This window comes from Platichthys flesus, chromosome 13 (assembly GCF_949316205.1).
Source record: "Platichthys flesus chromosome 13, fPlaFle2.1, whole genome shotgun sequence".
In the NCBI taxonomy this organism is placed as follows: Eukaryota; Metazoa; Chordata; class Actinopteri; order Pleuronectiformes; family Pleuronectidae; genus Platichthys; species Platichthys flesus.
Window position 1 is genome coordinate 9,300,292 of NC_084957.1, and position 21,308 is coordinate 9,321,599.

Consider the following 21,308-nt stretch of genomic DNA (forward strand, 5'->3'; position numbering starts at 1 on the left):
AATCAGGTATTGAGTGATTCCTTCCCTTACCTAGCCTACCTTAATCCTAAACCTAATCCTTACCTTAACCTTAACCTAATCTTAAAGGTTCAGTGCGTAGAATTTGGTGACATCTAGTGGTGAAGTGTCATGATGCAGCTGAGTACACCTCTGTGTGTTAGCCTTCAGTTGGCATAAACTCTCAACGTTTGGACGACTGTAAAAAACATGGCAGCTTCCGTACAGAGGAGCCGCTCCTGATGTAAATAAAATATTTCAATATAAAGGGCCCATTCTCTGGTAAAGAAAATATTTGTACAATTTAGATGATTAAACACTAGTGAGAGCATCACTACGATTATTCTATATTCACTTTCTGCCAATAGATCCCTTTCACTCCCAAACTTACAGACTGGATCTTATCAAGTAAACAGATCATAATGCAGGTAAATGGCCCCATGTGTGTTTCATCATCTTAATTTTATAATGCAAAAATTAATTTGATCTTGGATTCAAGGTCAAGTCTTTTGGTTCATATACATTATTACAGTTACAACGATTAAAACAGATTAATAATATTGTTCTGCTCAGATTATTGAAATTCTCCTCCTAGTAAAGTTCTGGCTTGTGTCAGCTGTGGAATTCCACCCGTGCATCACTGATGCTGTACAGTGAGCAGACATAAACACAGAGCGGGGGTGTGCAGCTCTCTCCATGTAAGGATGCGGAGCTGCACACAGAGTCAGTGTGACTCTCACAGTTCTTCTGTCAAATCAGACAGATGAATACACTGCTGTATTTACACAAGCTCCACCTCGTCTTCCACATAGTCTCTCTAGCCTTCTGGAGACGGAGCTGTCTTCCCTCAGTCCAGCAGACCATCATCCAATCAGCAGCTGTCCCTCTGCAGAGCACAGATCTACGGGCGCGCTGTGCGTCATTTGGGAATAAAACAGACGGCCCCCTCGACCCGGAGCTGACCCTCACTCCCAGAACTCTGATACTTTGAGAATGAGATGATTATCTGGACTTTACATTCTCTGGAAATTGCCTGAATTTCCTGTGAGTCTGCAGTCTCAGCTTGGATTTTACTTTCTAACGGTGTGACCAGGGTAAGTACACTTTATTCTGACTGTTACACGGCTTTAGCGCAGAGGATAATGTGTCTGACAAAAAAGAGTATTTGCTGCCACATTTTGCATGTTCCAAAATAACCATGTATAGTTTTATTATTGCACCACACTTGTTTCTGTGTTGTTCATGACTAGAACTAATTTAAAGTTGTGGCTGGTCAGTTTTTGAATATTTTAATGTAGTCTGTACATTTGCGTCTTATTTTAAAGCTCATATTGAGGCACAACCACTCGAACACAACTACTGTCATGTATGTGAAATGGTTCAGTGGACATCAAACAATGTTTTCCTTTTTGTTACATATTTGTATATCTTATAATTTATTACAAATTCATTATTTACTCCGCAACTTACCTTACCAAAGACCTCTTAAGGTCCCAACAAACCAAAAAGAGCTCTTTAATCTGTCTTTTGCTTTTATGCACTAAAAGACGCATCTAAACTTGGATTTTTTTACCTACTCTTGGCATGTTTAAAATTTGTTTTAAATATGTTTTCCATAAAAAAATGTGCCATTGATTCCTATGTCTATTCTGGGCTTTAGTCCGATCGCTGTGTTTTAGTATCGTCTTTTTGTGTGGGTATGTAATTGTTATCTTTCCAAGGACTGCCTGACTCATGAGATATTGTATCTCAATTGGAATTTCCTGGTTAGATAAGGGATAAATTATCTTTTGGATGTAAACTGAAAAGAAACTAGTAACTTTCTGAATAAATAAAGTAAAAAAGTAAAAAATACATAACTTCACTCTGAGATACAGGAGAGGAAAAGTAAAAAAGTGACATGTGAAATAGAAGACACAAGGATATTTTCTAATTTTTACATTTCATTGTGTCTATAGTGTATGGTGTACATATTTATTACTATTACTTTTGATTTGAACTATCCCCTGTGCTGCTGTAACATGGCAAATTTCCTATTGTGGGACTTAACGGATCTTAAAGTACCATATATTATTGTATAATTTCCTAACGAATCTTAACCTATCTTAACCTAAGGTATTGTATCTAAATGTATCATATATTAGCGAATCCTTACATATCATATCTTGAACATATCGTTTTTAAACAAAGCGTGTCTATCTTCACATAACATAATTTAACTTAATGTATTGTAACATAACTAATCTTATCTTATCCTAACTTATTATTCTTCATACTGAATTTAACCGAACTTGACCTATTTTATATAAAAAAACGGAACTTCAGTAAATATGTTTTCATCGTCAGCTAAGCTCGTCTTGGATTTACGTTCCCGACCTATCCCTTGTCTTCTTTATGTTCTGATGTTCTTGACAGGAGATTGTTTGGGAACCCTCTGCTGTGGACAGAGTTTTCACTAACTTGTCAATTTAAGCTGCTTTAAATTTTTTCTTTGTTAATGTTGGGTTATGGGAATGTTTAGAATTTTGGGTACTCCTCAACCGACTCTTATCAGTTCATACCAAACAGCTCAACTAATTTAATGCCATCCATTTCACCGAGGTCGTCTGTTGTCCCCTTTGTGCTTCAGGGCTCTTGACATTAAATAGCTTGGGGAACCCCCCGCCCTGGATTTTCAGATTCACTTAACAGGTGCGATGTAACATTTTTAATATCGTGCTCTTTTTACAGTGTGGTTGCTCTCTGACATTGTTTAAAACAGCGATAAACATTCCTCAGCTCTGTGGAGACGCCTTCTGTGAGGACTCACTTGTTTGACAGCTATTTCCTGCATTCAGAGCGGACTCCAGAGATAAATGTGAAGCCTACAACAACTGTCCACTCCTCTCTGCCTTGTGTTTTCTAGGGGTTGCTGCAAAAATGGGGATGATTTCAGGGTTGGTTTTTCTGTGCATGCTCCAAGCTGCGGTCCCTCAAGGTCTGACCCCTCGCGGGCCCAGGCCGTTTCCTGGGAGAGGGGACGAACCGAGTCCGACTCTACCTCCACCTGAGCCCATACCAAGACCTAAAGGTTGTGAGAGTGAGTTCCCTCAACTGTTTTCCAAACTCAAATCAAGTGTGGTGATGGTGTGACTTTTCAGATTCAGATAACTTTGTTAATGTTATAAGAGGACAATCTGTTTCCACAGCCTGGCCAATTCATGTGAATAGAACTCATGAATAAGCATTCAGACATCAACATAAGCATGCACGCGTGCAACAGATCCGCAGGTTACAGGAACAGAGGGGGAATAGAGTCGTGCTCTCAGGAGCCAGGTGATAACAAAGATGATTACAGAGGATTACCCTTCAAAGAACATGGTCAGAGAGCAAAATGAATGATTACTTTTGCTCTCTGGACCACTCGCTTCTTCCAGAGAGAGCACAAGTCTATATGCCAGACGCTGATTCTCTTGGAGCAGCATTCAAGGGTGGTAGAAGTATTCAGATCACTTACTAAAGTAAAAGTAAAATCAACACACTGTAAAAAAATACCCCATTTTAGTAAGAGTAAGTAAGAGTCCAGTATTTAAAACTTTAAGTAGTAATTATGCAGAATGGTCCCGGTAAGAGCTACATTGTCATATTACTGAGTTGTTATCATTACTAATATATTAACATGAGCAATATTTCAACAGCTGGTCGAGGTCAAGTTTTATATTTTTAATCTATGTCATCATAATGTATAAACAGATCATATGTTTTTATATGAAGATTATAATCTGAAAAGTAAAGAGTAAAACCTCTTCCTATGTGACTTTGTTGAGTTTGAATAAACCGACTCAATTAAAGTAAAAGTTCCACAGAGTCACCTTTGAATCAGTGCTGGAAGAAGTATCTAGATCAAACATATATATTACAGGTAAGTCGTGGAATGAAATGCACAAAGAATGCAAGTATAATCAGGAAACTAAATGAACCTGTGGTGGACCGTCCCCTGTAAATGTTACATTATCATATATATAATAAACAGTTCATTTTACTGTTGCAATGGATAAACATTTTTCACAGTTTGTGTCCAATCGATTGTCCAAACCTCAAATGCATAAAAAGTAAATTACAAATTATAATGTTTATTAGAAATATTGACAAGATAACATGGATGAGCAGTGATTCTTCATGTGAAAATGAAAAGTTCCAATGAAACGTTAGAACGCTGAAATAGCATTTGTGCCTAAAAATGACAAATATTAGAATAGTTGCTAATTCATAGATTCTGCCTTAGTTGTCTATGATATAGGACAGTTTGATTATATAAAGTTCTTCATATGTTTCGTTGGAGTATACTTGTAATTTGTGTCAAAGGCATCAGAACGAGCTCTTCTCTCCTGCAGCAGGAATTATCGACTGTCCCGTCAAGCTGTTCTTCACCATCGACACCTCGGAAACCATCGCCCTGCAGGAGTCGCCGCCTGGTATCCTGGTGGAGAACATTAAAGAGTTCACCAAGATCTTTGCCCAGAGGCTCCACGACGAGGAGTACAAGGGCCAGATCCAGATCAGCTGGTCCATCGGAGGCCTGCATTTCTCCCAGACGCAGGACGTCTTCAGCCAGTTCACCACCAGGGAGAACTTCATCAGGAGCCTAGGCGGGATCAGGTACCTGGGAAAGGGCACCTACACCGACTGCGCCCTGAAAAACATGACCCACGAGTTGACGCAGCACTACTCGGGGTCGAATGCCGTGCTCTTCTCCGTGGTCATCACCGATGGCCACGTGACAGGCAGTCCATGCGGGGGCATTAAGGCGATGGCCGAGAAGGCCCGAGACAAGAAGATCCAGATTTTCTCGGTGGCAGCATCCAGGAACATTGATGAAGTGGGGATGAGCGAGATCTCCAGCTCTCCCCATGAACTTTACCGGGATGACTACATCGCTGTGGACATTGTGGACGGGCGACCGAAGATAAAGACTGAATCCATCGATCGTATCATACAAGTCATGGTGATGTTTTTCTTTTTACTTGTCCTGAATGCTTTTATTTCCGATTCCATGACAGTGGCACTTTCTGGTACTTTTCACTTACTGCTCTCTTTACTTTGCAGAAATATCAAGCGTATTTACAGGTAAGAAAGAAAAGCATTTAAAAATCGTTCACATCTCCCTTGTTTTCATGCATTACCACATTTGATATTTATATTTTCCCCATTGATCTTGTAGTGTTATGAACCTAAATGCATGGAGACTCCTGGGATCCCTGGACCAAATGGGCTTCCAGGTCCAAAAGTGAGTATTGAAAAATCGAACAATAAATAAATAAAACAAAACAAATGTTATATGAATGTATAATAAATATAATAAATATTGCTTTCTTATTTATAGGGTATAAAAGGAGACAGAGGTTTTGCTGGGCCAAAAGGGGAAAAAGGTCGACAGGTAAGTCAAAGTTTTGTTCAACTTCATAAACAAAGAATCTTTATAACATAAATGTTTTATTTTAGAGTGTTGTGATTTTATTACTGAATATTTATTTTCCATATTTCAGGGTGATGCTGGCATCGAGGGTCCAATTGGACGACCTGGTCCAAAGGTTTTCTCCACCTGATTTTTTTATTTCCGCACTACATCGGTTTCTAAGGTGTTGATCTATTTGTAACAGTAACACGTGTGTCTATGCTTCTGTTCAGGGGGAGATTGGGTCGAAAGGTGATAAGGTGAGAGTTAAATCTTTATATTCATGTTGTTCGGCTCATCTTTCAAACGGAAAGACGTTTCATTTTGATCAATTGGTCCGTTTTGCCTCGTCAGGGAGAAATCGGAGCAAGTGGAGCAAAGGTAAATGATGATTTTTACGACCTTATGCTTCTATATACATTTTCTATGTTAACTACTACATTGATTACTGGGAAGTGAAGGTAATTTTGTGTCATCACTGACGTCCCAACACTTAGGGCGTGGCAGGACTAGGTGGCAGGAATGGAACCAACGGCCAAAAGGTGAGTTTTCAAACGATAATGTGAGATGTGCAGAACATCCATGACGCAGTTTGCTGATACTGATGTGATCGTCTCTGTGAAATCTTCAGGGTAATATCGGCCGAATTGGAGCTCCCGGCTGCAAAGGAGATTCAGGCGAAAAAGTGAGTCATCATCTTATAAAAAACAATTTTTCACTAGTTACTCTCAGAGTGCAAATATTCACAGCCATGCAGAAAAGCTGCTACGCAAAGTAAATGAGACGAGGATGTTTATTTTTTTGCATTTCGAGAGTAAAGTGGAAGAGAGGTAAATATTGTTGTGGGAGGGGCGGAATTTGAGTTTAAAGTTGAAATTTGAGCAACTGCTTAACATATTTGTTTAATTTATAGAAAGAGTAAGAATTTCCTCGTTATCCAAATTCATTTGTTTTATTAAAATAGATGAAGTTGCTGGTTGATTTTACAACCCACCAACCGCCACAGAGCTGGGAAGATTGCTACAATGGTTTACTGTTGATGTGAATAAGTGTTTTCTTGTCTCTTCCAGGGACCAGACGGCTACTCTGGAGAAGTTGGTGAACCGGGGCCTCCTGGTAACAAGGGAGAAAAGGTCTGTGTTAATTAAAGATAGATCCTTTTTTCTCCCTGAAGCAATCAAAAATAAAACATTCAGCAAAGCGTCGAATGGGCCATGTTAGGGCTCTGGAGGTGACAACTGGCAGATGGTGTTTTTGTGGGTTTGTCAGTCCAACACTTTGGTCCAGTGTAAAAAAAAAAAAACAGGGTGTTAAAGTCTTTATTGTTACTGTATATTGTTTATTGTATCTCTCTTTAGAATTTTTTTTTATATTTCACATTGTTTTTTTAGTTTAAGCTTTTGCTATTAGTTCCATACATCTCCTTGTAATCTTAATTTGTGTGTGTGTTGTTTAGGAGGCGTTTACAGACTTCATACACATCCAATTTATTTTTATTTTTACAATGACAGAAATTTACAATAATACTAACCGACAGGTAAAATTGAATACAACTTACATGGATTCATTTCTGTTTTAATGGTTGGAAAAGAAACTACCACTCAGACATTTTAAGCCAAATCACCTATAGCCAGAGAAAGGAAAGTAATGAAAGTCGACGATGATATTCAAAATAATATTATAAATTACCTTTTTGTTCTTTACACCAGGTTGGAGATATCAGCTGTCAGACATTCACATATCTCTGACCTCATATTAAAAACAGGAGGCCACATGAATGATGTGACATGAATGTGGCCAAAGCAGCGGAGGCTCACAAGCAAGCATTTATATACATTGAGTCAAGTCAGACAAGCTGAGGCTGAGATATTGGAAGTGGTACAGGGATGAACAGGGATGTGTTATACACACATGTTCATCTGATGTCAAGTTTCTCACCTCTCGGATTTTTCAGAACAAATTCTTGACCTACAACCACATGTGCAGTGATGCGTGTCTGACTGCCCACACAGAACAACAGCTGTTTTTGTTATGACCCTTAACTTGCTGGCTTTTTAAGTTCAGTTTATGAAGAGATTATTTTGAGTCTTCACACTTAAATGGTCTTAAGTTATGTATTTTGTATTTGATGTCCACAGGGAGACCTGGGCCGTTTTGGGAAGTCAGGCCCCCCTGGTCCTGATGGGGATTCAGGACCAAAGGTAACTTTCAAATTAAAACCTGACAGATAGCATCATCCAAAAATGAAGGTTGTCTTCACTTTAAAAACAGATTCACTGGTCTGAGTCTTTGCTCTGCAGGGTGAAGGAGGGAATCCTGGACATCCAGGGCCACCAGGAGCAAATGGAACTCCGGTACCAAAGACATTTTTTATTGTTCATTACAAATACTGTTGCCGCAACAAGGTATTTCTACAAAGCTCTGAAATAAAATAAATCTCCCACAGGGGCTTGAAGGCATACCCGGACCTAAAGGCGAGGAGGTATCTGAAACACTTTTTATTTTATGGAGAATAAATATATATTTATAAATATATTTGTCATGGTTATTTCAATTATTTTAAAATAAATGTTAACAGGGAAGAAGAGGAAGCCCTGGAGCAAAGGGATTATTAGGAACCGATGGGCTTAAAGGCGAGAAGGTAAGTTCAGTGCTCTTGTATGTGAATTTTGCCAAATGTCATGTGTAATTGTTACATTTTTGATTATCAGAAGTTTTTGAAACCCACAGGGGAATTAGCAGGAAACTGTACAGAATGTCCTCTAAACTATGATTCCACTCACTGTTGTGAAAGTGACGTAAACTCTGATAAATCACAGTGGATTCTGACTTAACCAGAGATTTCAACCGCACCAGACAAGTCCCACAAGTTTCAAATATCCCGACAGACTGCAGCTCTTCCAGAGAAAGTTCAGTAACACAATCGCAAGCCCAGAATTATTTTGCCTCTGTCCTGATGTAGGAATTTTACTAACCAGATTGTGAGGAGTGTCCTGAAATGCCTCCCAGTTCCTGTTTGTGTTTTGTATACATTGGCTGATGATTAATGTTGTGCTGCAAACCCTGACACGTTCATTTATTTTTCGAGGGAGAACGAGGTCCGCAGGGAGGCAGAGGTCGGTCGGGGGAAGACGGACTGAAGGGCGCAAAGGTGAGGGGATCGAGCCGTGGGTGGATTGAGCTGGAAGCATGACTCAGCAGCTTCCTAAGAAATCTGCAAAGACATTTCACGCCTCCAGTACTGAAGTTGTGTGTTGTTGTACTGGGTATCCAGCCATAATAGTCTGTTATCAATAAAACACATGTTCCAGGGAAATTGTTCTTGTAAAAAAAAATTGTCCAGCACTGTGAATAGCCTAATTCACATCAGCATTCAATTAGTCTGTTGGGCTGGAGAGACGGTGATGCCCCCGTAGTGACGTTTTTTCTGTTACTCTCTCTCTCTTCCAGGGAGACCAAGGACTACCAGGGCCAAGAGGTCGTTCGGGAGAACCAGGGACCGCCGGAGCAAATGTGAGACGTTAATCATCTACTTATAATTGTAGCTCTTGTTCTGACTGTATTCTTAACTAAATCTGCGTAAGAAACATCCTGTAGACAAAACATCTGATCATCTGTGCAGGGCACAAGGGGACATCCAGGAGATCCTGGACCAAGGGGGGAGTCAGGACCCTCTGGACCAAAGGTGGGAAAAGAGTTCAACATTCGTCATCATCAAATTCTCCCAAAGAAATTGCAATGTGGTCAATAAATACTTTTTTCTTTCTCTACGAAGGGAGACATGGGAAGACAAGGATTCAGCTATCCCGGAGCTCGAGGACCCACTGTATGGTTTTCTGTTTACTTCTTGATATTCCTTCATGTGGCTTTCAAGTCTTTATTTTAGTCTAAACTCTTCTCCAGGGAGACAGAGGTGATCTAGGGAACAAAGGACCCAGGGGAGGAAGAGGAGATTGTGGTGCCAAAGGACATCCTGGGACCAAAGGAGTAGACGGAGAGGGTGTAAGTCTGAAAAATTGAATTTATTTACAAGTAAATCAACAAACTTATGCAGTGAGAAAACAAAGACTTGTTTGAATTTACATTAAGATTAAATTGTTAAGTTACTGGATGTTACCAGCTGCGGTTTCTGATTTGAACACAAACAAAAGTCCCAAGAGAAGAGATCATGTGACACCAGCAGTTCTGATGGAATGTGATGTGTCTTGTGTAACACATGAGCAACATTAATATAGTATTGAGTTCAACAGAGGCCGAAGTCCATTTAAAAACGTAACTTCCACAGAAAATGTACTTTCATGAAGAATAATAGTCGGTTAGTTCCAGTGAAACCTGTTTCCTGTCCAGGGTGAACCGGGTCAGACTGGTGAGCTAGGAGAGCGAGGACCCAGAGGAGAGCCAGGAACTGATGTAAGCAACAGCATATTCGCTCAACTAATTACTTGACCATCCATGCATATTTTGAGATTCAATTACATTCGTCTCTTTGTGTGCGTGTGTGTGTGTGTGTGCATGTGTGTGTAGGGGAACCCAGGACCAATGGGTGACCCTGGACTTACTGTGAGTAAACATTATGCCTTGTTAATACTACATTATCTAAACTTTCCTGGTTGTATGACTCCTAACTTGCATACTTGTCACTGCAGGACTGCGATGTCATGACTTACATCAGGGAGACATGCGGTTGTTGTGGTAAGCAAATACCATCACCACTGTGCACACATGCAGTGGGAGTGCGAAGTCAATGAATCAACCACAGCTATGTTGTCAGTATCTTTCACTGTTGTAAATCCTGTTCGTTGTGTTTTGTCTCAGACTGTGAGAAGCAATGCGGAGCTCTGGACATTGTGTTTGTAATCGATAGCTCTGAGAGTGTTGGGATGACAAACTTCACCATGGAAAAGAACTTTGTTATCAACACCATCAACAGACTGGGCTCCATGGCCAACGACCCTGCGTCACCGACCGGTATGCCTGAGCAAAGACGTCACCTGTAAATCTGCAGACAGAGTTTCAAATGACACAAAGTAGAGTTTGCAATAAAAGATGAACAATTTCCAAAGATTGAATCACTTAATCCACCGGTGAAATTACAGTTGAAGCCAACAATATTAGGAAAGCCACCTGCCTGGTCCCAGTACTCTTCATTAACACTGAATGTAGAGTTACGACAAAGTACAGATTGTTATTCTTATTATCAGCCATCGTGTTTAAACAAGTTTTGTGGAAATAGGTTCAGGTGTTTTTGCATAATCCTGCCGACAAAAAAAACAACAATACCACAAACAGATGATCTCCTTGGTGGAGGTAATAAACTGTACACTGTAAACTCAGTCTGACTGGAGCACAAAGCCAGTACTTCAGAAATGTTCTCTGAAAAAAACTCTAATCCAAAACCTGCATGTTTAACATAACGACTCGCAACATAGCTGAAGACCCACAATGATGAAATACCTGAACCCTCCCAGTTGTCAGTTAGAACTGATTGTACAACTCCTGAAGTTTTTTCATGGAATTAGTGACGCATTGTTAAAATTTAAGAGTAGCCAGCCCTTTTCTTTTAACTCTGAAATAATTTACTTGACATGTCGGCCTCCCCTAGGTACAAGAGTCGGAGTTGTGCAGTTCAGTCACAACGGGACCTTTGAGGCCATTCGTCTCGATGACCCAAACATAAACTCCATGTCCGCCTTCAAAACTGCGGTGAAGAAACTAGAGTGGATTGCTGGGGGAACCTTCACACCCTCCGCTCTCAAGTTTGCCTACGATACCCTCATCAAGGACAGCAAGAGAGCCAGAGCCAGAGTATCCGTGGTGGTGATCACAGATGGCCGCTTTGACCCGCGTGACGATGAGGATCTGCTGAAGAGCCTTTGTGATGACGTAAACGTGGTGGTGAATGCCATTGGAGTTGGTGACATGTTTAATAAAGGGCAGGATGATGAGATCCTGGGGTCGATAGCATGCGGAAAGAAGGAACGGGTAACTGAGATGAGTAATTATGTCGACTTGGTGGCTGACTCCTTCATCCAAACAATGGAAACTGTGCTCTGTCCAGGTAAGCCTGTTCCACTACCCTCAGCAGGATGATGAAACTCTTCCCTCTCATTTATTTGGCTAACTCATGTCCGTGTGATTTCCATTCCAGAGCCAGTCATCGTGTGCCCTGATCTCCCCTGCAAGAGTAGTAAGTGTTGTTCATGGTTTAAGTCTATTTTCAGTGTCTTCATGGAACCTACCTTTTTTCTTCTTCTTTTCTTTATAGAACCTGAAGTAGCCCAGTGTGTCGGACGGCCAGTGGATTTGGTGTTTCTACTCGATGGCTCAGAGCGCCTTGGGATGGAGAACTTCCGGCAAGTTCGTGAATTTGTGCAAAAAGTGTCAGAAAGAGTAGGACTCGCCGGGGGCAAGAATGATCGTATGCGAGCACGCTTGGCACTAATGGAGTTCGGCAGGGAGAATGAGAACCACATGGCCTTCCCTCTCACGCACGACCCTGCCGTCATCGCAGACGGCATCGCACACTTGCCATATCTGGATTCTTCCTCAACCGTGGGGCCGGCCATCCTCCACGCCATCGACAACGTCTTGGGTAAAGGAAATGCTCGCAAGACACGACGAAATGCAGAGGTTTCATTTGTTTTCATCACGGACGGCGTCACTGAAACCAAAAACCTGGAGGAGGCGGTTAGTGCGATGCGGGGGGCACAGGTCGTCTCCACAGTGATAGCTACTGGAAGTGACGTCGACCATAAAGTCCTAATGAAGCTGGCTATGGGTGACCAGGACGCCATCTTTAGAGGAAAGGACTTGTCTGAAGTGTCCAAATCTGGGTCATTTGACCGTTTCATGCAGTGGGTTTGTTAAAGAAAGACCATGCTTATGTGGACATGAATATCATGCCGGTGCTACTGCTGATAATCTGACATCTTAAAGATGAGATACGTTAGCTAGGATTCTACTATGCACTGTACAATTAACCAATGATTCAACTGTATTTATCCCAAGTATTTTGTTATACAAATACACAGTACGAGTTGAGCATTTTTCAAAGGTTAAACTTTACTGATCAAAGAAATACTAATTAATCCAAATAAAAAAAGTTTGTTGGATGAAGTGATGACTTCTGTAATGTCATCAAGTTTCCTAATGCACATAAATCTTGATATTTAAAGCACTCACTGTATCCAATATTATTGCGTATTGCAAAGGAATTACAAGACATTAATTAACTTGACAGACACTGACATTTCAGACTAAACATATCTAAACCCTCACCATGGTATTTGTAAAGACAAGAGTAGCCTTTTATTACAGTTCTATTGTAAACTTTAGTTCTGTCAAATCCTGGTCTTTGCAGCATCGCATGCAGATACTCATCATCACCAGTTGCAAAGTATCACCAAGTAGGAGACAGTACAATGGACGGCTAAACTGGTTTGGTCTGGTCGGGATCAAAGATCGCATTCTTCTCATTTCTTCCTGCATGTCCGCTGCTGTCTCTCCCATTGCGTCTTACATCATGTCCAGCTGTTCAGGAAGAGGGGAGAAACCAGAGAGTTTATGTCAGAGGTCTCAATAGGATAGGAAACATTAGCAGATACACGCTGAGGCATGGTCTGCAAATACAGGAAATAGCTTAAATATGAGTTTTGGGTCCATCAGTTAAATACTTACAACCTGAAAAGGGTTGTCACAGAAAATAGCCCCACTGATACTCACCAAGTCATCGACATCTCCGGGGTCTTCAGCTGCTGGTGGTGCAGCCGTCTCCTCTTTCTTTTCCTCTGCAACCAGAAACTTAGAACAAAGCAGTCAGAAATAATCATGTCTCAGCATCACCTATCTTGAAAATGGTTCAATCGCTTGCTTCTTAACAGCTCACAGAGGTTAAAAGGGGAGTTTGTATTTTTCAAGTCACCTGATTCGCCTCGCTTTTGGACACAGTGCTTCCCTCAACCTCGTCCTTGCTGATCAGAGTTAAGGCATCTGTCGAACAGGAATAATCAATTCTTGTAAACTGCTTCGGGACACTTGTGTTTCAGGTCATTTTTAAGCATCAGTCAGCACCCGTTTTCGCTTTATTCACTTATTTTGCAAGAAACTCAAGAAATTTCGCAAAACAATCCATTGCACCCCAAGGGAGAATGATTTGTGAGAGAATGAGAGGATTCCTGCAGCCGCGTGTAAAGAGGCTTATCATACCTTGAACAAGCAGGTCCCAGAAGACCTGGAGCCCTCTGTTTGGGATGCTCCTCTTCAAGGATTGGAGGTAGCTATTGTACAGATCAGCTTTACCAAGCTGAATTATGAAAGAGACGAAACATTTATAAGTCTCCTTAAAGCCTCACGTCTACATGCAGGAAGATAAGCACACTCGTATAAGAACTGGCTTCAGTTCAAATCGTGAGAAATAAAACAGGCATGTCGTCATCTCCTCTTTGCGAGTTTTATCTAAAGGTTATTTCCAAACACAGAGTAACTCCCACATCCCGATGAATTTCCCAAATGGAAGATAGTGAAATGTTTATTTACCTTAACAGACTGCTCTCTAAAAGCCTGGATACAGGTGATGCTTTTCATGTAGTATTGTGTGTTCTTGTTGCTAAGGAACTGCTCTATCCTGTGAGTCAGTTGTTGACAGACTGGGGAGGACACAGGGGTCAGCACAAGCAAACAGAGAGAAACACAAGAACAGGGGATTAACGAGAGTCATGATGGTTTATAACAGAAGTAGTGGGAAAAAACTGTATCAGCCCAGTTCATGAGAAAATAAGAGAGTGACTGGAGCTCACCCTCTCCGAATGGAAGACTCTTCTTCTTGATCAGAGTGCGGAAGTCTCGGGCTGGATCAACACTTCCCACCTGGTGAAATGATTCATGTAATTCAAGGCCGAGGGGAAATTTAACATTTAAAGTGGGCCTGTTTAAACAAGTGGTGAAACACTTCATTTTCGAAAAGCGGATTTTATAGGAAGCGGTCATCTATCCCCGAAACTTACAGAAGTAACAGAGCCTTCAGCGATGTCCGCCAGATTATACTCCTCCTCCTCTTCTTCGTCTCCTTTCACTTTCTTGGCGTCAGGCTCGTCTGCACTATAAATCACAGGGAGGTCAGTTACACATTTTTCAGAATCTAGTTATAATCAGTGTTATGATCAAAGTGACAAACAGCCTTGTCCATGACATATATAGAGACCACACTGAATTAAACTTACTCTTTGCCAAAAATCTGAGCACTTGTCTTCAGCTTCTTTTTCTTCTCCACTTCTGTGAGAGGAAAGTTCTTCTTCATCTCCTCCAGTGGAACTTGGCAGCGTTCTCTGATGACCTCAGGGAGCTCGAGAGCCGCCTTCAACCAGGGCTCTATTGGAGGAAGAGGCGTACCAGGGTTTACTCCTCGGTGATGCAGACACTGAAAGAAGGTTTGGTCAAGGAAGTGAGAAAGGAGATAACAGCTGCTAGATCGTGAAGCTCTAGTCAGGCTTCTGAGGCCATTTTTTCTTCCCCCTGACTTTCAACAGATTTAACAGACAACAGTGTGGGCTGCATGAAAAACAAACTGTGATGCTGTACCTGAAAGTGCCTCTGGAACGAAGGGTTGGGAATGTGGTGGGGCTTGAACAGGTCCCTTTTCTCTCCATTCTCGTCCTCTTCAACCATCATCATGGAGTCAATGAGAGAGTCCACAGCCGACAGCTGAGTGTCTGTAGAAATCACAAGTCAGTCAACAGTCCAGTCTATTACCACATCTCTCACTGCACTCTTCAGATGTATGTTCTTCTTAACACAGACACACAGTGATGCATACGACCGAAAGGCCCAGCAAATATCACAGCCAGCAGGAGAGATGCAGTACATGACAACATTCAGATCACATTTACTCAGTGTGTGAATGTTATTTTCAGTTATACTAATACGACATATCAAAGGGAAATGTACTTTTCACTCCACAATGTTTATATGACAGCTGACTCCAAGTTACTTTTCAGTTCCAGATTTTATATAACAACATGTATATCAGCAGTTGATAAAATGTTTTTATAAATATAATTATGCATTAAAGTGAATGGGAAAGTGGCCTTAGACCTTTTAACAAATGTATTGGTATATCTAGTTATTTTACTTGTAATACTTAAAAGTTAAAGTTTTCCTGCCAAGACTTGTGTACTTAAATAAGTCCAACTTTGAATACTGGACATCTCCTTATAAAGATGTTTTTTCTTTTCTTTTTTTTTTACTGTTTTGCTGTACTGGTACTGGTTTTGCAGCCGAGCAAAGTAACAGCAGTTGCGTGTCAACATGATGTTGTGTGCCATCTGCAGGCAACAAAAGTAGTGTGATTATACTGCAGCAGCTTTCACTTCCTGTGCCTGTCGGGGGGGAACATAAATGTGCTCACACAAGCAGGTCTGAACAGCTGTTGTGGAGGACTAGTACGAAAAATGATCTACTTCGGCTGTGAGGATGAAAAATTAATAACCATGAAGTCCCCAATGATGTGTTACACTGACGGTAAATTGGAAGCAACAGATACAACGACGTGAGGAAACGTTACCTGACGGTGTGAACTTCTTGTTGTTTTCAAGGGAAGGGAATGTGAACTGTCGGAGGTCTTCTGTGAAGGGCATCTGGAAGTACATCAGACACTATGGAGGGTGGGAGATGGAACGTTATTTAACACAGACTCAGTGAATTAACTTGAAAGCAGCATGTGTAGGAGTCTGCCATCTCACCTGATAGTCCTCCTTGATACAAGGGAACGCTGCCCCTATTTGAGGGTTGCAGCGACGGTCATAGGCATAACGCACGATGGCCACCATTTTGAGTTCATCCAGCGCCTGGATGACGGCCGACAGCGCCACTCCTGCATGCTGTAAAAGAAAGCGTAGAAATGGACACGATCACAACATCATCCACATTGTGAGTCACAAGGAGCACATCCAGTTCTCTGTGTTCTCACCTCATCATCCCTGCCAGCAAAGATCTTGAGGACCTGGTTTCCCATGAACTGATGCTGACGTACCTGCGGGATGCAGACGGTAAAAATTAAACCAAATGTAAAGAAAAATAACCAGCTCAAGTGTAGACCACATTTGTTTTACTTGAACTCTTTTTAAGATGCCATGTTCAATCACACTGATGATATAAGAAAATACCATGCTCTGCTTGGCGAAGCCTAGAACAGCGAAGCATTTCCCATCATGCTTGTACTTCATCTGCTCTTGATCCACTTTGGAGAAGGGAACAATGTCACTTCCATAACGAAAACCTAAGAACAGAAAAGATAGAAGTGAATTCAAATAATGAATTCATTCGGTGTGTGTACGGTCGTGTGGCAAAGTCATCCAACATAAATTCCATAAATCAAAACCAAATCCGCCCTGCTTCTCTCATGCACACTGACGATTGCCGGTGGCAGCTCTCTGTCTGTCTCTCTGTGGCAGAGGTGGTCGGCTGAGCGACTCAGATGTCAAACAACTTCCTCACCTTGAATGATGTCATCCTTTTGCACCTCAGTCTCGTTGTCATCATCCAGACAGTAGACAGTCTCTCGCTTCACGTCATCTTTCTGGTTGGTTTGAGCATCAACTGTAAACCATATCTTCTTCAGCTTCTCTTCTGTCACCTGATGTGCATGATAGGTAGTATTTGAAGATGAGGAAAAAACCTTGGCTTCACTGACAAGGCTGTGTGACTCATATTCATGAGCTATCATCTGTTTTTATAATGAACCATATGGTGAATTTGTCCAGCACTGTTTTTTGCTGTGAGAATTTCCCAAACTGATTTGTTTTTAAAACAAAACAACTAGAATTGCACCCAGAAGAGCACAAACCTCTGCCAAAGCCAACAGTCCCCTTAAAAATCCAATAAGCCTTATACCTAAGGCCACATTACGTTTCTCAGAGGCAGAAAAAAGCCTTCACCCTTTATGAAATCACATTTCGATCCCAAGTTGTGCAAGATTTTTTTCCCATCAAGACCCATGAATTATTCTCTGCGAAAAAGAATAAAGATTTTCCTGGATTCTCTGAATAATTGATCCAGTTCTCAGGTTCTTTCTTGGCCCATGTCTCATCCTTCCACCAAGTTTCGTGGAAATAAGTTCAGTAGGGTTTAATCCTGCTGACATACAAATGGACACGGGAGAAAAACATAACCTCCTTGGAAGAGGTAACTAACCAGAACCAGAACTCCAGTTTCCTTTGTATATGAGGCATATTATTCAGGACTTGCTCAGTGGCCAATGAAAACTGATCTTTTAGTTATATTAAGAAAGCTGTGGAATATATTAATCCTGTACACTTAAACTTACTGCTTTGTATCCAACAATACGGATCGACAGGGAGCTGCCGATTGTCAGCTGACAGGGCCAGGCCATTGGTCTCCTCTCGATGCGCTTGAACATAGACAGCTGCTCGATTGCATTCCTACAACAAGAGAAAGACCCCAATGGAACCAAACTCACAAGAGTTACAACAATACTTCATATATATGTGTGTATAGTAGCCATGTGATTCAGAAACAGAAGTTATCATGCAGTGTTAAATTAAAGTTTTCTGACCTGAATGTATAAATTTCCTCCAGGCCCTCATCTTCATCCAGATTCAACATGATGTGTTTCATTATGTCACGGCTATTCTTTTGTTCCTTGGACAGACCTTTGCCAGTACCCGGGTGACCAGGACCTGTGCTGTCCTCATCCCCTCCTCCGCCTCCCTCCTTGTCATGGTCTGCCACAGGGAAAGGCAGACTGGCAAAGCAAATGATCACAATCAAAGCCAGATTAAAGAACATAAATGGCATACGGTTTCATAAGAGTGGACAAATGACAGGTGGTCAGCCTGAAAGAACTTCCCAAGGTATCCGTTTAACGTCGAAAGCTTTGATAAGAAAACACATTTTATCCAAAGTGACTTCTGATAGGTGTGCATGAAGTGTTAGGCCAATCAAGACAAAGATGTCAATGTTTGAAGATATAAAATAAACTACAATATCAAACGAAATACAATTTGTGCCGTGTACCATTTTAAAACAGAGAAAATATATCAGCAGGATGGACTATTTGCCTCATATAGCCTGATTGTATCACACACAGTAATTCATATTAATTTGGGAATTACACGTTGTTAATATAGTAAGTTTGAACCTTACAAGAACTGTAAAGTGATGCCATCTTTTTTCAGATTTGCTATCATTGCATCCAGGTTGTCAGCACTGGCTGGGGAGTTGAGGTCAGTCAGGAAGACAATGTTGAGACGATCAAACTTCTTCCCACTGCAAAAAAAAACAAAAACACGACCTCAGTCACACTGATGAACAACCAGAAGTGAGTTATGTGTGAGACAGGCGGCTTCTTACTCAGTTTCTGTCTTAAGGAGATCCATGCAGACAACAAGAGCATCAACCCCTGGTGAACAGTAGTTAAGGATTTATTTTACTGTAGCAACTCTGAAGTAAACCTTTTCAGGGTTTATCTGCAAAAACACAGGAATTAGATCAACGTCTTTAGGCCTATACAGGCTGTCGCAAATGTACTCTCAACTATATTGTCTAGTCAAATGTTTATATATTTTTGTTGTGGTAAATATTATCAATAGAAAGTCCTCTCCTTTAAGCCTTCAACTGACATGACCGAAGTCCTTCACTTAGCTCACATATAGCATTGACTTACAAATCTTCATTGTTGAGTATGGTTAGAAAAGTGAACTGTAAAATTTCTATTTCATGTAGCACAGCAAGAAAAGAACAATATCTTTAAAAGCCTCCATCATAGGACGTGTCAATAATATCAAAATATCATTTATCTGGTTGGAACACATTTTCTGTCTAACCCTAACGACTGATGAAATACTATTGGATAAAATAACCAAACCAAAGTGCCTGAAAATGAGAGAAATATTAACTTCGGTGTCACAAAAAATATAAAACAAAAAGAACCTTTAAGTGACTGCTACAAAAGTAATATCAAAGTCCCATCCAATATTGTCATTTGTTTTTTCTTATCTTGAAAAGGATACAATCTGCTTGCTGACTCTCTGGACGGACCTGAGTCTCAATTTCCTCCAGTAGTTCAAAACCGGCTACCATGAGGTGGCGGTAGATGGTGATGTGCTGGTACTGGTCGTCCTGGTGCAGAGGGTTTTTGGTGGAATCTGTGCCAAACAGGACTAAAGCCACTTCATCCTTAGTCTCAGCAAAAACCTGTCAGATGCAAAAAGCTGTATTGTATTGTATAAAAAACGATGGGGTACTTTTGGTTTAATAAATGTTTTCATAGATGTGTCAATGTACCTGACGCTGGACAAACTTCTGGACAATTTTTTTGGCCAGTTCAAAGGGACTCTCTTCACCCGGGACAGAGTTGGACATGGAGAAGCCCACGTCCATGCACAGCACCAGCGCCGACTGCAAATCAACAAACACTTTCTTAATACAGAGCAGGTTTTAACTCAAGGCGACTTTGCCTCAGCACCTTAGAGGTGACACAAACATGTGAATGTTTATGTTAATAGTCATTTATTCTAGAACGGACTGAGACCAGGTTTGTCCGAAAATGCAATCGAAGATAAAAAAAAACTGTAACATATATTTTAAGTGTAAACATGCTCCTGAGTGAAGGTTGTGGGCTAGAACTCGTCTTTATGTACAAAGAATAAACAAACACTTGAAGAACATACAAATATTTTGCAAATCTGAGGCAGATCAACAAAGTGTTGTACCTCCTCACTGTGCCTGAGTTGAGATGAGATAAACTTTATTGATCCCACAAAAAAGTGGTATATTCATGTAAAGCAGCAGAGAGTTAGAATGAGGTACAGTGGACAACACAAGAAAGTATAAAACTGAATAGATTAGGCAGTAGAATAGTAACACAACAAAAAAAATTCAATAAAAATTGATTTTCACTGCAGACGTAAAAATAAATTCTAGAAAAATGTACTGTAGTAAAAACAAACTGTAGTGAAGTGCAGTGGCACGAGGATTGTAAGAGGTTGTATCGTTATGACTGAACAAAATGTATGAAATATTGAAATAGACGTTTGCACATATAAACTGTTATACGTATATAGGCAGGTATGGTATAACATATAAATATATAACTGCCTTTACACATTAACACAATGTATTTGATATTGGCCCGACATTCAGTTCATAAAGCTAAAGCTTCAGTCTCAACATGTCTCAACATGTCGCTCACTCCTTCAATGGAACTACAAACCTCTTATTTAACACACTCCCCTCGCTGTGTTGCTGAAGGGGTGTAAACATATTGAAGGAATAGACTAAATTGTTCATGAATTGAAGAAACGTCAGAAAACATTAACTTACTTTCGATCCTGCCATTTCTTCCCTCCTCTGAGTGTGGCGTGTCACCGTGTTATGGCTCCGGGGGGAAACTGTGCGCGGCCCAAACGAGGTTCTTGGTTTGCCGTGAGAATCGTTCCGCAGTATTCTGAAGCCGTCGATACCCTATGGTCGATACGGTCGATTCCTCAACGTAAACCCGCAAATACCTGCTCGTACAACATGTGGATGTTTATGTGGACATGTGGTGCTTCGAGCTGCAGAAATACCGGATTGAGAAGATGTACACACAGTCTGTGGATGTGGGTCAAACGCCCTCCAGCGTTTCACATGGCGCTTTGCACAGACTCATCGACTGACTGACTGTGGCCACACATAGTGAGGTCAAACTACAGTACTGATACACAAATAAATACACGAAAACGCACATTTTAATAATAAGTTTAAAAAAAACTAAATTAAATTATAATCATAGTAAAGCCCAATTGTCAACGTGGATCATGATAAGTAATGAAACAAAATTGAATTATTTAATAATAATGAAATATATTAGATAAGAAATATC

At 40.8% G+C, this 21,308-nt stretch overlaps 2 protein-coding genes across 5 annotated transcripts; one reads left to right on the forward strand and one right to left on the reverse strand.

Moving 5' to 3' along the window:
- Positions 1 to 838: 838 nt before the first annotated feature.
- On the forward strand, positions 839 to 12,547 carry LOC133967116 (collagen alpha-2(VI) chain-like). Of its 4 annotated transcripts, XM_062402349.1 has the most exons (29): positions 839 to 1,091; positions 2,627 to 2,688; positions 2,903 to 3,076; positions 4,371 to 4,981; positions 5,083 to 5,103; positions 5,198 to 5,263; positions 5,360 to 5,413; positions 5,523 to 5,567; positions 5,665 to 5,691; positions 5,786 to 5,812; positions 5,929 to 5,973; positions 6,063 to 6,116; positions 6,502 to 6,564; positions 7,570 to 7,632; positions 7,732 to 7,785; positions 7,878 to 7,913; positions 8,010 to 8,072; positions 8,520 to 8,582; positions 8,882 to 8,944; positions 9,054 to 9,116; positions 9,207 to 9,257; positions 9,335 to 9,433; positions 9,779 to 9,841; positions 9,956 to 9,991; positions 10,078 to 10,123; positions 10,247 to 10,399; positions 11,034 to 11,489; positions 11,580 to 11,618; positions 11,697 to 12,547. In XM_062402349.1, exons 3-29 carry the CDS (start codon positions 2,917 to 2,919, stop codon positions 12,296 to 12,298), a joined length of 3,123 nt encoding a protein of 1,040 aa, XP_062258333.1. In that variant the 5' UTR covers positions 839 to 1,091; positions 2,627 to 2,688; positions 2,903 to 2,916; the 3' UTR covers positions 12,299 to 12,547. The 4 variants fall into 4 exon arrangements, with proteins under 4 accessions (XP_062258333.1, XP_062258332.1, XP_062258334.1 ...); XM_062402348.1 differs by lacking the exon at positions 2,627 to 2,688; XM_062402350.1 differs by lacking the exon at positions 2,627 to 2,688 and having other exon boundaries at positions 4,374 to 4,981.
- xrcc5 (X-ray repair complementing defective repair in Chinese hamster cells 5) lies at positions 12,474 to 20,919 on the reverse strand. Its single transcript, XM_062402352.1, has 21 exons — positions 20,768 to 20,919; positions 19,730 to 19,843; positions 19,456 to 19,639; positions 18,797 to 18,845; positions 18,590 to 18,712; positions 18,000 to 18,188; positions 17,751 to 17,865; positions 16,922 to 17,060; positions 16,591 to 16,703; positions 16,395 to 16,457; positions 16,168 to 16,305; positions 15,990 to 16,080; positions 15,008 to 15,138; positions 14,650 to 14,846; positions 14,434 to 14,527; positions 14,227 to 14,296; positions 13,967 to 14,076; positions 13,637 to 13,733; positions 13,353 to 13,420; positions 13,154 to 13,231; positions 12,474 to 12,961 (listed from the first exon to the last, which is right to left on the reverse strand). The coding sequence occupies exons 1-21, from the start codon at positions 20,780 to 20,782 to the stop codon at positions 12,947 to 12,949; spliced, it is 2,193 nt and encodes a 730-aa protein (XP_062258336.1). The 5' UTR covers positions 20,783 to 20,919; the 3' UTR covers positions 12,474 to 12,946.
- Between the last annotated feature and the right edge of the window lie 389 nt (positions 20,920 to 21,308).

Coding starts and splice junctions, on each gene's coding strand:
- xrcc5 (XM_062402352.1), bottom strand. Junction 19,640..19,729: donor AGAAGTTTGTCCAGCGTCAG/GTACATTGACAC, acceptor TGCATCTGACAG/GTTTTTGCTGAGACTAAGGA. Junction 18,713..18,796: donor CTCCTTAAGACAGAAACTGA/GTAAGAAGCCGC, acceptor TTTTTTTTGCAG/TGGGAAGAAGTTTGATCGTC.
- LOC133967116 (XM_062402349.1), top strand. CDS start 2,917: ATGGGGATGATTTCAGGGTTGGTTTTTCTGTGCATGCTCCAAGCTGCG. Junction 5,974..6,062: donor ATGGAACCAACGGCCAAAAG/GTGAGTTTTCAA, acceptor TGAAATCTTCAG/GGTAATATCGGCCGAATTGG. Junction 8,945..9,053: donor CAGGGACCGCCGGAGCAAAT/GTGAGACGTTAA, acceptor TCATCTGTGCAG/GGCACAAGGGGACATCCAGG.